At 39.2% G+C, this 17,419-nt stretch overlaps 2 protein-coding genes across 2 annotated transcripts in view; both read right to left on the bottom strand.

The window, feature by feature from the left end:
* Positions 1 to 3,821: 3,821 nt before the first annotated feature.
* On the bottom strand, positions 3,822 to 7,409 carry FBXL22 (F-box and leucine-rich repeat protein 22). Its single transcript, XM_009582814.1, has 2 exons — positions 7,045 to 7,409; positions 3,822 to 4,167 (listed from the first exon to the last, which is right to left on the bottom strand). Exons 1-2 carry the CDS (start codon positions 7,377 to 7,379, stop codon positions 3,822 to 3,824), a joined length of 681 nt encoding a protein of 226 aa, XP_009581109.1. The 5' UTR covers positions 7,380 to 7,409.
* Positions 7,410 to 12,520: 5,111 nt separating this feature from the next.
* The window catches only part of USP3 (ubiquitin specific peptidase 3), a gene marked incomplete at its 5' end in the record, with an annotated part of 28,203 nt that continues 23,304 nt past the window's right edge, over positions 12,521 to 17,419 (bottom strand). The window contains 6 exons of the mRNA XM_009582816.1: positions 12,521 to 13,329; positions 14,913 to 14,980; positions 15,096 to 15,209; positions 15,381 to 15,499; positions 16,444 to 16,524; positions 16,689 to 16,795. Coding sequence (XP_009581111.1) covers positions 13,164 to 13,329; positions 14,913 to 14,980; positions 15,096 to 15,209; positions 15,381 to 15,499; positions 16,444 to 16,524; positions 16,689 to 16,795 — 655 coding nt within the window. The remainder of the gene's footprint in view (positions 13,330 to 14,912; positions 14,981 to 15,095; positions 15,210 to 15,380; positions 15,500 to 16,443; positions 16,525 to 16,688; positions 16,796 to 17,419) is intronic.

Raw genomic sequence — 17,419 nt, 5'->3', positions numbered from 1 at the left:
AGGCCCTTTTTAGCTCTGTAAAGTAAAAAACCACAAAAACCACACCACCACCTTCCCTTCCCGCCCCCTGCCACCCCCCCTGAAACAGTCCTGATAGAAAACTGGCAAAAAGGCATAAATACCATGTAGACAGATGCCAACCCGCTTTCATATCTTGTAGCTACTTGAAAAGCTGTTAGGTGTTACATCTACAGAGATGTATCTTTCATCACAGAGCGCTTAGAGAGCTGGCGTAAAAAGAAGGTCTTCGGTTACTAATGTGACTATATAGAATTCCTACCTTGTTTTGGCTTGTGAGCAATATGTGAAACTGGTGTTTTTTCACCAGTTGTGTATCCAAGGTAGGAATTGTGTCAACATGCCAATTTCCACATCACAGTAAGTTTGTTCAGCCCAAGAATCTCCTTTCCAAGTTGTAAATGCTATTTTAGGATTGCTGTTTGTCCTTCCTGTCTGTGCTTCCAGTTTTGTTCCTTACTTTGTAGTGCATAAGGGTCCTACTTAAATTTTAGGAATGAGTTAATAAAAGACTAGAACGTTGCAGTGTCATGCCGTTAAATATCTCTAAGTTGTGAAGATGTAATAATGAAATTACTTTCTTTATTTGTCTTCTGGGTGAGTGTTTCTTACGCATACTCATACAGATCAAGTACTTCTTTGGAATTTCAGCTCTGTTTGACTAAGTTTCTGTAATGCTGTGATCTATTTCTTAGCTCAGCCAAATTAGAGAGTACCAAAGGATATCTGTGGATCAATTAACCAGGATGGAAAGGAGGAGTAAGTATATTCACTTATGTTGAGAGGTGTAAAGTCCTCTTTCCATTTTTGATGCACCACATAAAGAATGTTTTCAGGAGTTTATAGCTGCTCAGTTCTTGCAGAGGAAAGAATAAGCCCTAGGAGTGTAGTCTATTAAAATATTTCTGCTGAGATTGAAACTTAACCTTCCTAGAGAAACTGATTTGGAAATACAATTTTACAGTACTATTCTTGCAGTAAAAATTGGCTTCAAGTGGAATTTTGATAGCATGTTTCCTTTCTTTCTGTTCAAACATGAACGAAAGGCAATGTATCAGTTGAAATAAATCTTTCAAGACTACCTGAGGCATCAGAGCCAAGTTCTCCATTACGACACCCCAAGCATTTTCTCCACATAGCTTTAGTAAAAGGAGCAACAGTATTGTAAAAAGAATACAGTGAGAAATTGGAAAATCAAACCAGTTATTCCTAAGTAATTGAGGCCTACCTTCAGAACTTTTTTCTACAGTTTAGATGCCAATGAGAGGGGGAAAAGGTCTGCTTTATTTCAATAGTAGTTTTTCACACATTCTTTTTGTTTTAGAGAGGTACTCTAAATTTAAAGAAAAACATATATCATGTTAGATATTTGTGACCACATTTAATAATTTGTTAAATAGCAATTTAAGAAGTCACAAATTCTGTTCCTTAGAGGAAAAGCTAGCTCTTGTAGTCTTCCAGTTATATAAAAGATTAAAATGCAGACAAGTAGTAAGTCTGCAAAGCTATACCTGTAGATACAACTGTTAAAAAGCAACAAAGCTATCAGATTATTTTAAAGCATGATAGCCTTGATACACTTGAATTCCAGTGATGCAAGTTCCAGTTCCTGTGGTGTTAGCTAGCAGATTTCATCAGTGGTCTGTTACCAGGGCAGTAAGATTAATTATCAACAATTGCAGAGCCCCTTATGTAAATGAGAAACAGGCTTGCACAGATTGCTGTAGTGACAAAGTCTTGAGTAATTGTTATGTAATGGAACAGAAATGTTGACTCTCTTTGTGGGACAGACCAGTATTTCCAAAAGCTAGTATTTCTAAATTTGCTTTAATTTTAAGGACACAAACACTCAGGTACTCCTGCTCTGTGTAAGGTTTTAATTTAAAATGAAATCGTAACTGCTGTACTTCATTGTGATTTAAGCTGGAACTATTCAGGATGCGTAGAGTTTGTCCAACTGGTCTGTATGCAGCCTTCTGTTTGACGTCTAAGCTGAACTGACATCTGGTCCTCTAGGAGAAACTGTTATCGATAGCCAGATTTAACCTTCTGTCATTCTTTCTAAGCATAAAGTTCTTCAGTGGATTGAATGGGGGAGAGATTTAAGGTAAATACAAGTTCAGCTGCAGAGGCAGCAAGAATGGGCAGGCTTATATATTATGGTGTGCTCTCTAGGAGTAAGAATTCTAAATTCATGTCAGAATTGCTGAACAAAATGGAAAATAATGGAAAGCAGAATTTGAAGACATGCTTCCACATAGAGTAAAGCACAGGGTTTGAGACAGGGTGCTTTTTAAGAAAGCATGCTGTAGTTCAAACAAAAACCTGAATAATTCAAACTAGGTGATCACAATTATTTTTCTGTATTGTTATACTGAGACAGACTCAACAAGTAAAACTTTGACAGGTAACTGCAGTACAGTTGACACAGTGAGGTGGCACTCAGAAATGTTTACCTTTCCTCAGGCAAGTCTTGGAACGTGGTGTTACCAGTCCCGAGTACTCAATACCACAATCAAATCCCAGCATGTTGTATCAAGGCAAATTTTATACAGCAGAATAAAACTCTACCAACCTGTGGTGTCAAATTTTGTAGACAATGCCATTAACAACCCTTCATAAAAAAAATGTTTTGCTTCCATGTAGCAGAGCAGCATGCAGGAGAGTGACAGCCTTGTGGTTTGGGATGAAAATAGCTATTTGGTTTGTACTTTGCAGTGAGAAACAGGTGTTTACTGTAGATGTCTACTGTAGTGTGTTCCTAATTCAGCATTTAAAGCTACAGGTTGTAAATTACTGTCTTTTCCTGTAGGTTAGTTATGTAAACTAGCATTTGTTCACATTGCGCTTCCTTTAATGTCAACTTTAAAAAATAAAGTGTATCTTGTCAAAGTACGTTATGCAAAGGGTCAAACTGTGTTTTGCACGCATTGCCATGCATCCCTCATTTAATAAATAAGCCTGACAAATCAGCTACAAATGTTAATCACTGAGGAAGTAATGGTTGTCAGGTGCTCTGCTTTTGCTAGAAAGATCTTACATGGTGTGGTTATCACCCTTAGCGGATGGAATGACCATATGCATATATCCTTTACAGAAATTTGTTAATCACTCGTTCCCTGAAATTTGTGTATATCATACAATTACCCAGGCTCTATCTGCTGCGGCTTTATGCCCTTTCCCATTACATAAGGAGTTCAGAAAGCAAGGCGGTCCACTCTGAACCTCGTGACTCAACGGGAGGGTCCTCCTTACTCTTTACATCTCTGGTCTCTGTGTGAATCATTCTAACTTGATTCTAACTCAATTTTCCTTTGTTTCTTCCATGCAGTAATTAATAAGGTGAACCTTGCCATCAAACTTATTGAACCTTGTCAAACCACTGTTAAACTTTGTTAAATTCCATTGAATTTATTGAACTCTGTCAAATTATTATTTTACCTCAATAAAACATGGTTCTGCTTCTCTCTTCTGAGTGAGGTGCGTTCCACTCATCCGTTGACAAGAAGGTATGAAAATTGCAGTTTTCAGCCTTCATCGGGTCTAGCATTTTGTGACAGCAATGCAGGGTTTTCCAGTTTCAAGGAACAACAGAGAGCAAACAGGTTTTTTCCTTAAGACTGTCCTGGTGGAGATGCATGCCTTTTCCCAGTGCAGCCTTTACAAAACATATCAACCATTTGTTTGGACTTAAACCAGAGTGCAGGAAAGTAGCCGCAGTTCATTGGAGCAATGCTACCCAAGAGGAGAGTGGAAGTGAAGCAAAATATCCACATTGACTAAGGTTATGCAATTTGTTGCACTTAAAGCTGAACCAATTTTCTTGATGCTTTTTCAAGCATCAACTTTTTTTCTGGCTTATTGTCTGGAATCATGTTAGCACTTCTCTCTGCTCTCAGCATTACCGAAGGACATTTTTCCCTGACTCTCTCTAGACCAGTTTGAGTTATGTTCCGGCAGAAATCCACGTGGAGCCTTTGCAGTGATCCCCCATAGAGGGTTACTGCTTCTAGTGTCTGGTCAGTGATCCGCACGCAGTTTTCCAGTTTGAGTGTCTTGAGGTTTGGGCAGTTCTTCAGAAGAAGCAAGATGCAATCGTCTGTAACATGGCCGCATCCAGAGAGGGTCAGAGATAGCAGGTTTGGACATCTGAAAACATCATCATTACAGGTGAGATGAGGGGAAAAATAAATAATAGAGCTTGGAGAAGCTAGTATTGTCAAGAATAAATATGAAAGTTAGAAAAATACCTCCTCTTCCATCAGGAGGGGTAAGAAAGCATGAGTAGGTGGGGAGAAATGTAGTTCTTAATGCTCAGCTTTACCAATCGCAAAACTTACCTTCTTTGCTTTTTTTGTTGGTAGCAACATCTATAGCTCAGTTGGCATAGTGGAGAAGGGGATGCGAGTGCCTATTTAAGCTGCAGCTGCGTTGTTTTTTCTTACGGAGTTGCATGGTGCTGCACTTTTCCAAGCGCAGCGAATGAAGACCCAGTAGAGAGGAGATTCAAGTCAGGATGAATTTGAGGTCAATTGAGTGAAGAGGCTGCTGTGTAGACATGCTGAGCATGTGCAAGTAAGACACTCCCACTCTTGATTTTATGGGGATTAATGGGTGTATTTCAGCTCCTTGGATTTACTGAATAGGTGCCAGCTACTGCCCAAGAGTGTTGATGTTTGAACCCCACACAACTCTTAAACCTTCCTTCAAATCATTGAAACTGGCAAGAACTCTACCGTTAAACAATGATGCAGCAAATTAAAAAAGCTTGCTTTTTGTTGCATGGGAAGACCTGGGAGAGTACAGAAAAGGCCTGTTCCAAGTCAGTGTGTTGATGACTTATACTAAATGTCCTTGTGCAGAAAACTGGAGCAGACCAGTTATTACTAGCTGTTGTACTGACCAGGCATATTTGCAAGGACTCTTGTGCACCAACCTGCAAAGCCTTTTGTACAAAGTGTTTGGTTTCTGGCTTACACCTCTCTCCAGGGAGCAGCAGTTCAGCTATCCATCAGTTTAGCTCAGTGCAGCTTCATGTTTCTCTATTAGCACAGGACTTCTTTAGGCTCTGTTGTTGTGGGCAAAAATGATTACAGCAATGCTGATGTTGACCTTGTGAGACCTTTGGACAGAACTATTAGCCTGCCTCCATCCTGTAAGAACTGTAATGTGTCCGTAAACACTTCCATGTAAAGATTAGTGCTTAGAGCCTGTATCAGGGTTTTAGGTGTACAACAGCAGTGGGGGCAAACAAGGGGCTCTGCCATCACTGCAGCATTTTCTTTTGTCCTTAAAAACTGGTACATAGTACATTCCTCTTTCTTTACACCCCACCCCATCCCCCCGCTGCTGCTTGACTTCACCTTTTGAGCAGAGGTAATAAGATGAGATCATGTCAGCTGCATGATCTTTTCCTTTACACTTGTGAAGAGTTAGAAAAACAGATGTTTTAAAGCAGGCGAGGTCAAGAAAGGCTCCAACCTGCCATCTATTGTGGCTTCGTCACAACAGAATAAAAGTACTCCAAACTCAGGGAGAAAAGCTGTATCTTTGTTTAAGTTGCATTTTTCTTTGCACAGAATGCCAGGAATTTTGTTCGGATGGAAATGCTTTCAATGGGTTGCTGCAAAAAAAGGCAGGAACTTGTCTTAGGAGGGCTAAAATAGATGAGGTGGGAGGCAGGGAGAGTGTCAATATAAACTGTCATTTTTAAGAGTTCAGTTTAATTTGTGGAAGCGAATCCATGTAAGTCTGAAAGGCGTTTGCTGAATTTTTATGGACTTTGAGATTGCTTACTACTCAGGCTTTGCTTTGAATTTTGTCCAGCAACCGGTTTGTGGTTATGGATTCTGCAAAGGAGAAAGGCACTTAAACTATTTCTGCAGAGCTGTGGTCTTGTGTCCTCTTTCTGAATCCTAATTTGTGATGGCAAAACAATGGAAATAGTTAAGTGTGGCCTCATGGTAGACATTCCAGTGCCAAAATGAGAGAATACTTCCTCCTACACCCTCCTCTGTAGGCACAGATGTGCTTCCTAATGATACTTCGCTAATTAATCCAAATCTTTTATCAGTTTTTCTAGAACAGTTACTTCTGAAATTCTGTACTTGCAACTTAACCTTCTGTTTTGGACCTATGTTTCAGTCCTTGTTTTGAGACTGCACTGTTGCTGGTTCTCACCGAGACACTGTGTCCTGTCAGTATCCTGTAATTTGTTGGGTTTTTAAATTGTTAGTTCCAAATAGAACTTTTTGCCTTCCATGTTGTGGCACAAAGCTGAGGGCTGGCTGCGGCACAAAGGTGCGCCATTTCAGGATAGGCACAGACGTGCCCCTTTCAGCTCTAATCTAGGACCACAGCCATCCTCAGTGTTGCTAAAACACTAGGATTGGCTCTACCCCATTTGCTCCTCCTAATGTAATTCAACTTTTTTTTCTCAGCGCTGCTTTATAGCAGTAAAGCTGTTACAAGAAATGGCGTGCACCCAGAGCTGCTTTTCCATAGTGGTATTTCTTTTCCTTTACTGTAGTTTATAAAAAGCTTAGATAAGAGTTAAATTTCAGTATAAAAGTAATACGTATTTCTTAGAATGAAACAAATTTGGTGTTTAGTAACATGTTTAATTAACTTGGTTTTGTTATGATTATGTCTATTCACTATCCACTATTTGAAATTGCGTCTTTCCTCTAGCCCTTCCCCCCAGGAAAATGCTTTGCACTGCCAGAATGGTACGTTTCAGTTAAGCAGCAGTTTAGTAGGCAGTATTGCACTCTCCTATATTAATTATTTATTCTTCAAAAAAAAGAAGGAAAAAATAGGCCTAAGGAAAGTCAATATGAAGTATATGCTATTGCCACTACAAAACCAACTTAACACTGTATTAAGACTGCAAAGTCAAAGCACTCACATACTTAATGCTCCATTTCAGGTAGGATGTATGCAGTAGAGTAAATAGCTCTCAATTGTCTCATTTCAAGGCAGTTAACCTTTACAATAGATGTAGAATTTCACACCCAAAGAACGTACCTGTTGCAAACTTCTAGTAAAAAATCATTGACAGTGTTTTCATGCCTGTTACAGAAGTCTTTCTGGAAACTGTTTTTCATCCAGTCCTCAATGTTACACACCTTGACTCTCTCTGAATACCAGCAGATGGATAAGTATTTTAAAGCAGGTCCCAGGAGAAAATTATCCTTCTTTAGTTCCGCTGGAGAATGAAAGTTCAACAAAGACCACAGTAAAGGATCCTGAAACACTTCTAGCAACTTGTGACATGTTTTTGCTAAACTTTTCCTACTATTTTTGTCCAGAAAAGAAAATAGATGTAAAAGGCATTCCCGATTCAGCTGGGTTATATGCATAGCCCGTCAGAGCGTGTTAGAAAGACGACAGTCTCTTGGCCTTGTGGAATAACGGCAGTGCTGGAGAGGGCTCAGAATCACCAGAAGGCTGTTGCACATATATGGTTGTGGAATGGTGTTTATTTTTGGCGAACAACTGGTGCAGAAGCTAAGAACAGGGTAAGGAAAAGAAACACGCATGGATGAAACTCTTGTTCTGTTTCTACAAGGGAATGGAATGGGCATGTAGAATAGCAGCACTTGACTGTCATGAAATGCTTCCTTAAAAGGGATTTCTTTCCTTTTAGGCACTTGTGAAGTTCTTGCGCTGAGTTACTGAACTGGGGGTGGGGGCAGGGGGTGTAGCTACAGCTGCAAGGAGTAGCTTTGCCAGCCTCTTGAGTTTGGAGGATTTGGCCTTCCGAGTGGAAGTTTGTTTTTGCAGTGTACAACAATTTTAGCCTTGATTTGTTCATCGATTTTTTCCTAAGGTTGCACTTTTGTTTCATGTTCAAGGACTGTTATACTGGATAATGAACTTTCACAAACAGCTTGTAAAATGAGTTGAAAAATTCCTGGATGCTTTAAAGCGCGCACACACGCGAAGTCTGCAGCTTCAGTTTACAAGCCTCAGACTTATGGGCAGTTTCCTGCACACTGTTATTTGAATAAACAAAGCTAGCTGTTTCCCCACCTTTTGTGTGAGAAAAGTAGTGATACACAGGAAGACATGCATGGAACAGCAAGCCTATGTTTAGCTGCTTGGAGGCTTGTGCTTTTAATAGATGTCTTCTATTAGCTTTAGTTTTACAAGTTTTACAAGTAGGAAAAGGATACATAGAATTGGTTTTAGGAATAAAAGTGTTTGTTTTCCAGTAATGAGAGAAACTGTAGCAGAAAGTCTCTCCTAGACGAAAAATAAAGCTACAGCAAGTGGCAGGTTGGAATTAAAAGCAACAGTGAACAGCCCTACAATGTTCATGTTACAAAAATAAAAATGCTCGAGATCAAGGTATTTTATGCCCATCTTCTGTCTGGTGTTAATACAGGAAAATAATACATTCGACTAATTAGTAGATATTAACAGCAAAACAGCCCTGCAGCAATTTTTGAAGTGGCTTGCACATTTTTAGTACCTGGAAGATTTTATGTACCTATGCATTTCAGTTGGGTTTGTTTCAATATATGACAGGGTTGAGTGGGACCAAGATTCATCTTTTCCCTCTTACCCTGAGAATGCAGTTTGAAATTCAACTCTGAAAAACAAGATTTGAAATTCATTTGCAGTCTGCAACAATTATTTTAGCTTCTTATGTTCTTCTAGCTTCTTATCTGTGCTTGAGTAATGTGGATGCCTACACACAGTGACTCAAAAAAATGGCAAATGTGGATCTGTTTAATTCTTTAGTAATTTTCTATTCTATACAGTAAGCTGTGCTTAACAGTTGCTAGTCTTTTTGGTTTCATACCCTTTGTCATTTAATATTTTCCTTGAAATGAGGAGCTTCCTCTTCCCCACCCACGCTCAGCAACAGGCTATGGACAGTGGCATGAGTACTTCATGAAGCCACGAAAGGGACAAGAAGAGTAGGTGATTTCACATACCAGGTAAGCCAGTCACTGGAAAACAGCAGCTTAAATGGTGTGCCAGCAGTTGTTCTTCTTTGTTCTCATACTAGCATTTTCAACTCTCACTCTGTCCCTTCATCCTTTTCAGAATTTACCTTCATTTTTGAGCAGGTTTAAAGAGTCAAGACTGCTCAGAGTTGTAATAAACACAGGATTATTATTTATAAAAAAAAAAAAAAAACAACAAACAAGCAAATGTGAATGACAAGGTTGCCATTGCTAGGATGGACGACACACACCACAATCTGACATAAAAGTTAACAGCTGTTGGGTGACAAGGCCCTTTAAAATTGAACTGCAGGTCCTCTTTGGGTTTAGATGCTGAGTTGTGGTAGAGGTGTTAAATAGTGGGAACACTTCAAGTTGCTTTATTTTGTTTTCCCCAGAACAAGTTAAAATACTCTGCCATCCGTGTTCAAAGGATTTACACTAACGATATTCTGCAAGCCTGTAGAAGGACAAGAGGAGTTTCATTTTCTAAGGAAAGGAGACACTTTAATGGCACATTTTCCATAAACACACTGCGTGAATGAGATATAATTCACATTCAAACGGAAATGCTCTAGAAACACACAAGATGAGCAGAGTCAGTAATCCTCACTGAAAATTACACACTAATTTTAATGGTAAACAATTACAACTATGGCACTACAGTATGTGAGGATATCCTAAAGCACATTGGAATCAGTTTTCAAGGTGCTGATTACCTCATCAGTTAGACACAGACACATCAGTAATGAAATGCTGGGGAAACTTTTGAACACCACGTGTTATGCTTTCCATTGATTTAGCAAAATCCTTATAAAACAGCCTCCTGCTTTTGATAAAAGTCCACTGTCCCTGGCTGTCGGAAAGTTTTAAAACTCTCCTCTCAGGCTGACATCTGTTACCAGCTGGCAAGCACCTTCTGAGAAGGAGCTCTCTTCGTAGGTGCCTTAGAGTTTCGCATAGTGCTGCACTTAGCAGCTCCCTATACAACACACTAAAGCAGAAGTATTCGGAGAGCTGCACATTTTGCTTTGTTTTACATAAATCTTGTCTCCAGTTGTATACATGGCTGAACAATTACTAACAAAAGGACAACCTTTGATCAGACAAATTTTGGTGAAAAATATGCAAGTCTTTGAACTGTAGAGAGCAGTTGTTGCTTGCAGACTGGTCACAAGCAAGAAAAAAATTCTTGCCAGTTAGTGTGTACTATGATCAGCAGTAAGTAGAAAAGAAACATTTGGCTTAAATGAAATGAGATATATTCCCCCCCCCACAAGCTAGTAGATAAATATAGGATATACAAGTAAGATTAAAAATGTAATACTAGGCCAGGTGCAGTATATGTTACTGGTTCAGTGCTCAGTTACTTTTTTTCTTTTTTTTCTTTTTTTTTTTTTTTTGACACCACACTGAATAGAATACAGTGGATAAGCGAAGTTCTCCACCAGGAAGAGAAATACTTGTGTTGCCACAACAAACTGTTCATAGTGTCCATCTGGGTTTGCAGTGGGAGAAAGTTAAATTAGGAAAGGATTTACAATGTACTTGTTCCAGCAAAGCATATGGCTGAGTCCTTATTCCACCTGCTGCAAGAACAAGACTGACGTGATTGCATTGTGTTCTCATGGCCGTGTCTCAAATGGACCATGCTGGATACCATTGCCCAAGACCTTAATGTTACAGAGCAAATGTTACTGAAAGGAAATACTGAAGTGAAGAACATAACTCTGACCCCAAAAATTAACTGGAGAAGTAAAAGCTGCTTAAAGTAAGTGAATGTTGCTGAAGATTACAAATTTCAGTTTCTAAAAATACAAAAAGGCACATTTACATCACTGGTTTGCGAGAACACTGCATACACCTGACTACTGTAAGTTAAACTGCTTCTGGCCCATAGGTAGTTGTGTATTTTAAGCTTTGTATTCTCAAAACTAAAATTCTAAAGCAATCCAATCCAAGTAGTGTGCAGGCAAAATGCAGCTCTAGATGGAATCTGCTTAACTCCCCAACTAACTGCGAGCGGTAAGGCTGCCCTTCAGGGTAACAATGTGATAAGATACTTCACTTGCCCGGCACACCAATGAAGTCTGTCAAATACCTTTTTCTGCCTGTATAAATGATAACAGCTACCTCTTCTGATTAAAAGAAAAGCTCTGGTTGCAAGAAATGGAGAAACGGTAGGTGACAAGCTATCTACAATTTAAAGCAATGAATAGTTCTATTTATTGTTCAACTTAAGTTAAAGAAGACATCCTTATGTATGTCACTTAATGTATCAATAATCACAATAGGTTTTAACTAGTGTACAGCTTACATAGTCAAACACCATTAGCAATGCTGAATGCTTTCTGCAGTTTTATATTAAGCCAATTTCTCTCTTTCCTGGTCTAAGATGGTGTGAAAAAGCTATGAAGAATGACATTTTAAAAAACACCTGATTATGATTTCTCTTTATACTTGCACAGCTAGCAGGTAACCTACAGCAAGGAAATTGATGCGTACTCCATGTGCAGCAGGTTGAGCGATGGCACAGTCTGTAGGGAAATTTTTACTGTGTACTATGATGGCTTTCAGAAGCATTAACTAAAAAGGGTAATCACATTTTACTTGAGTTCTTGTGTGTTTTCAGACTACTATATTTTACTCTTATCACAACTAAAAGGCAGTGTTTGATTGTGTGACTCTACATGAAGTAACTTCTACTCTTACTACCATGCTTTTCAGATTTTAGGAGTGTCCAGTTCCTTGCTAGGCACACGGGGGCTAGCTCGAAAGGGTGGGCTGGGGGAAGAGAACTGAAATGTAGCATTCGTCAAATTTCAGATTTCAAACGGGCTTTTGCAATATTGGTTTTCCTGTCCACCTTTTTTAAATCTTATTAGCGGACTTCCACTCTCCAGAACAGCAGTACACCTAAAATTCCTTTTTTGTTTTTAATAGAAGTCTTCCTCCTTTACATAGCGAAGTATCATGCCTCCAGTGTTCGTCTAGAGACCATAAATAAAGATCCCACACTGGGCCAATGCGTAAATAGTACAACTACCCGAGTCTGCTCCAGTCAACAAGCAGTCCTGCTCATCAACTCCCAGCAGGCAGGCTGTGCTGTGAAACGGAGCATCTTCCCTTTAGTTTGCATTTGAACTGGTAAAACAATCGTCATGCGGAGCATCTGGAACACCATCCCCTTCCTTTCAGTTTTAAGTGAACTACAGGCATTTCGTGGACAGGAGCTATATTTAGACCTAAGAGTGTTCTCACAAACCCCAAACTTTGGGGCTGTACTCCCAATTCCCACCAGGAAGGAGGGTTGGGGTCCCACTGCCAGGAAGTCCCGCAAGTTTTCAAGCAAGGAAGCATTCATGATCAAATTTCAGGATGACAGTCAAACAAGAGATGTCTAAGGCAATTCAGGTTTGGTTAAAAAAACATAAATCTCAACACAATTTAGACATGTATATATTTTAAGATAATTTTTTTAAATTTGAAGGGGGAAGGGCAGAGCATATGTGAGGAATACTTGAATTAAATTGCAGTATAGATACAATTGAACCAACTGTTTATTTACAATGATTCCTGAAAGTCAGCAGCCTGAATACACACCAATATAGCAGCAATTACCTGTCTATTTAATGATGCCACATCTCCTCTCTTCTGCAGACAAAGAATGATTGTTCAGAGGTCGCTGTTTAGTTTCTTGCACGAGGGAAAATAGTACGTGCAAACAATTCCTTGATTTAAAGAGATTAAATCATATCTACGTAACAGCTGTGAGAACAGCCTGAAGTTGTATTGCTCTTCATAATCAGAAGCACATTTATCTTGCTCGTAAGGAGGACAGAAAGCTTCTCTGATGTAAATGTGCCTTTAGAAAGTGAGAACTGAAAACATTAATATAAAAAAGTCAAATAACTAAGTATTTCATGAAACTATATATATAAAAATTGAGTTATCACAACTAAAGCAGCAAATCAAAATCTGCTGAGGTTTTCTGGTATAACTAAAAAAAAAAGTTAGTTTGTGTCCAAGTTCAGTAAGTCAAATGCTACCATTGACACAACAAAACTAAAACCCACAAGAGGAAATTGAAAAGTGCACAATGAAATTAATAGTCTTGGATCAAGTATTTATGGAAAAATGGAAATGTTTTGTCTGGTGAACTTGATAAGTGAGAATTAAAAGGAGGTATTAAAGTTTATCTGATCCAGATTTGGCTTGCCGTTCCACGTAGAAGAGGATGTAGGCCTTGGCCTTTACCACAGTCTCCTCGTCGGTCAAAGTTACAGTACTGTCGTTGAAATGGAACCAACGGCCTTCATGAGCTGCGTATGCAGTGTAATGTCCAGAGCCAACGCTGTCAGCAGGGGGGAGGTGGGGAAAGAAAGGACAATCAGGAGGAGACAGACCACCTCATTCCCTGATGCATTTTCTATTAGGGCTAAGTGACTTCCAGGAACCAGAGGAAGAAGGGAACTGGCAGCCCTCCACAACAGTTGGTAAGATGCTTCCCTTCTCAATCTGTGGGGCTCAAAGTTTTACGTTAAGTAAAATAATCACTTACAGGGATGAGTTGAAAGGCTTTTTTATATAAACTTATTAGCATCCCATAGTTTTTGTGCAAGCAAGGCTTCTTGCAACACTGAACTTCCATGTTTGCCTACATAAAAATCAAGTCTATTCTCTGTTATTATTCAAGCATTAGCTATAAAAATTTTACTATATTTTCAGAAACGTTCCCTGTTTAGGTCTAGAGAGACTCACATAGGCTAAATATAGTCAAAAGCACTCACAGCAAAACTAATCCCAGAATACCAAGAAGAAAATTTTTCAAGCTCATCTTAAACAGATCCATGTCCTGGAGCCGTATTTCTTGAACCTAACATACCAGAACTACAAACCCATCCATTTTCATTGCCCTGTCACACCCAGATAAGGCCTGCTTTTGCTTGCTTACATGTTACAGCACATACTCAATGTTTCCAACCATCTAATTCCACTCTAATCACGACCAGCTTTCCTTTGCTGTCCATGTATTTTTCCTAAGACTTTGAAGCACCAGTCAGATGCACTGTGGTGCTACAAGGGCTGCCTTTAGTAGTCAGATTCTTTCTAAGAGTCTAGACCACTCCTCTAGAGAAAGCCAAAGGAGAGGCTTTCTGGACAGAACTTTTTGTTTCGTATCTTTGAAGTAAATTCAGGTAGCAGCAAGGTTTTGACTAACGGGGTGTAGTTTCTTTAAGAAAACTCCTTTCGCTGCTCCCATGCAGAGAGTGATTGCCTAAATGACAAGAACATGTTTCTCTCAGGATAAATGGTTGTCTTGTCCTACTACTGTTACTCTGAACCTATCCGTCCAGGGCTGGGAAAAGGAAAAGGAAAAAACAAAACAAAACACACCCAGCAACTTCTTTACTTCAAAATATGAACACTAGCCAGCCTTGTGGCATGCCTATTAGCATTCACTTTGAAGTTCATTCCTGTAGGAGAGAAGGTAAATACAGGATAATTGCTTTCACTGTGCCAATCTTAAGTCTACATTTGTTCCAAACATGCACATATGCTCTTTTGGCATAAATGCACATGTGCCTTTCAAAGTGAATAAAAGAGGAAAAAAAACATTTCTGCTTTGTAGTAAGAATTTCAAAATGAGGCATTAACTTCTGGAAGGCCCCTTGATTCACGCTGTTGGTTTAGAGCTTTCCATTCCTAGAGGCACTAGACTATTTTCATTCTGTCTCACACTTCTAGTCATTACCCCCAAAGACTGCCAGTGGGCATTCACAGGAATAACTGTAAAGATCTGGCTTAAGTTCATTCAGCTTAGTTCCATGTAGGTTTATAAATTACTGCTTATTTTCACCAGTAAAAATACAGACATTCACTAGGGACAGAACTCTGCATGTACTTCAGTGGGGAGAAGTTACCCCACGTACTCACCCTGAACCATGATGCACAACAACAGCCGCAAGGTCATACAGGCAGCTTTCTGGGCCACTGTTTTCAGGCTGTGGGTAAAAAGACAGAAAATGCTTCAGAGCTCAATAGCACCTACTATAATTTGTAATAAAGACGTATGTCATGGAACAAATTTCTACAGAAAGTATTGGTGAGTCTTCATACCTCTAACAAGTAGCATTTCATGTCTAGGCCTCGTAAGGGAAATTCAACATATGTATCAACCTTGTTTCTCAGATATGCTGTCCAGTGAAATCGTTTCAAGTGTAAGCATAGCACCTACAGGATTTTAAAAAAATAACAAAAATAGATGCATTAGAGGAAGAGGTTGAACTTAGGCTCTCGCAGATGTCTAGCACTATGGGAGGCTTAGGTGTTGGTCTACTAATGGTGGAGTCGTTATTTCCTTTGACATGTTGTCATGCTGTTACTTTTCATGCTTATACGAACCTTTGGTAGTTTCTGAATCCAGAATTTTTTGGTGGACTTCTGTTTCTTTTTGCATTTGTGACACATATACAGCTCTGTCTCATCAAGTTCTTCCAGGTCTGTAAAACTGCGAAGACAATCTAAAAAAGAGCAGAACACCCACACAAAGAAACCTGATTCAAGATGACATTGAGTGATTTTTGTAACATGAAATACAACAAGTACAGCAAGATAGAGAAGGTCTGCATATCTGCTGCAGACATTCTAGCTGTTACATACACTTGTGCAGCAAAAAGCTGTGTAATAATGTGTTTTAATACAATAACATGTTGTAACATGCAGCATTCCCTGTTTCTGAAAACACAGCTATCAGCAGTTCAAGAGAAAAAAAGGCATTCAGGAAATCTTCATCTTTCAAACAAGATTCTGTCCAACATTCAGCACAACTGTTTTCAAAAGAAACTAAATTACTTTCTAACAAAGAATATTCAACTTTTAAAGATGATTTGGTTTTAGGTACAAAGTGAACAGAGAGAAAATAATAATGGAGTTTTGATTAATATTTCACAATCTCCAGCAAGTATATGCACAAATGTGTAAAAATTAACATCCTTTAAAACAAGGTCAGTAACAGCACTACTGCCCAATTTTGCAGGACTGTATTTATGTTGTTTAAAAAACCAGAACATCCAAGAGCCATCCTTTCTATGCGCAAGGGGCACATACTTCTAAAGACACAGAGCCTTAGCAAATGCCAACAGGCAACGATGCAGATGAGTGTTGTCTGGGAAGACTGTGTAATACATTAGAAATACTCTGACCACAAAGAAAAACCTCTGCTCGAATCCTCGTTGGTATTTAGCTCACCTCCTGAAGTTTGTCATAGTAGCATGTTAGACACAGTGACTGGGGTAAAAAAAACTGCATGGAGCATTATTTTGGCACCACCTTCTACCACAGAATCTCACAAAATTAGATGGCACGTGGCATCAAATTACACCCTAGGTGAAAGCCTGAAATAGACACTTTGGAGACTATTATACTTTTAGTCCCAGCAATGATTTAATTATCTAAGCACTCTTACCTCGTAGTGTGCACATTGGTCCATTTTCTTGATTTTTAGTACGTTTATTTCTGAACTGACTTGGAATATCTAGCGAAAGGTCTAGAAAAAACAAACATAAAAAAAAAATTAGGGCTGAATAAAACAATGCCTAATCTTTTCAGGGTAAACGCTGGTTCAGTCATGTGACATCTAAATATATCAAGCTTCAGATTTATTTTGCTGCCTTAAGTCAGCCAGTGTTTTGAAAGCAAAAGGCTCCTTACCTAGGAATGGGTCAAACTTTCTAGATTCAGTCCCACATATTAGGCAGTTGACTTCATTTTGAAGAATGCCTCCAAAAATCGCTGTGACAACAGTAGACGCTCCATTTCTAGACAAACCAACCACATCAGAGAGGTAAAATCGGCCAGAATGTCTGAGCTTAATTTTCAATACATGTTTATTGCTTACAACTCACCGCTACTAGGCAGAGCAGTTTTGTCCATGTGTAACAGTGACTGAGATAGATAATCTATTTCATTCACCCCAGAAGTGTACAGTGCAAGTATTTAGCTGCTATAATACTTTTGCTTTGTCTTGTCACTGAAGAAAGTGTGAACCACATCATATGCTCCAAGCAGATGCTCAAAATTTCAGTGTTTAAAGTATTCCAGTTGATTGCATTTCTATAGTGGAGAGCTGATGCTCACACGGGTACAATATTTTAACCCTGTAATTAAGGCTGTTTCTGAAACAAAAATTCTTCCCTCTTAGGTAGGCTGAGCATATTTTTGTTTTAATTCTATACCCTTTGTTACAAGTAATTTTGACTTCTTAAAGCTATTTCTGCACGTCACTTCCAAAGACAGCCTAAGTTGCATTAAGATGTGCACCCTCAGCAAGTTTGCAGATGACACAAGCTGAGTGGTGCGGCTGACATGACTGAGGGACAGGACACCATCCAGAGGGACCTGGGGACAAGCTCAAGACATGGGCCCGTGTGAACCTCATGAGG

This window comes from Fulmarus glacialis, unplaced genomic scaffold, assembly GCF_000690835.1.
Source record: "Fulmarus glacialis isolate BGI_N327 unplaced genomic scaffold, ASM69083v1 scaffold14887, whole genome shotgun sequence".
NCBI classification, from domain to species: Eukaryota; Metazoa; Chordata; class Aves; order Procellariiformes; family Procellariidae; genus Fulmarus; species Fulmarus glacialis.
This window is presented reverse-complemented; position numbering and strand designations above follow the sequence as displayed.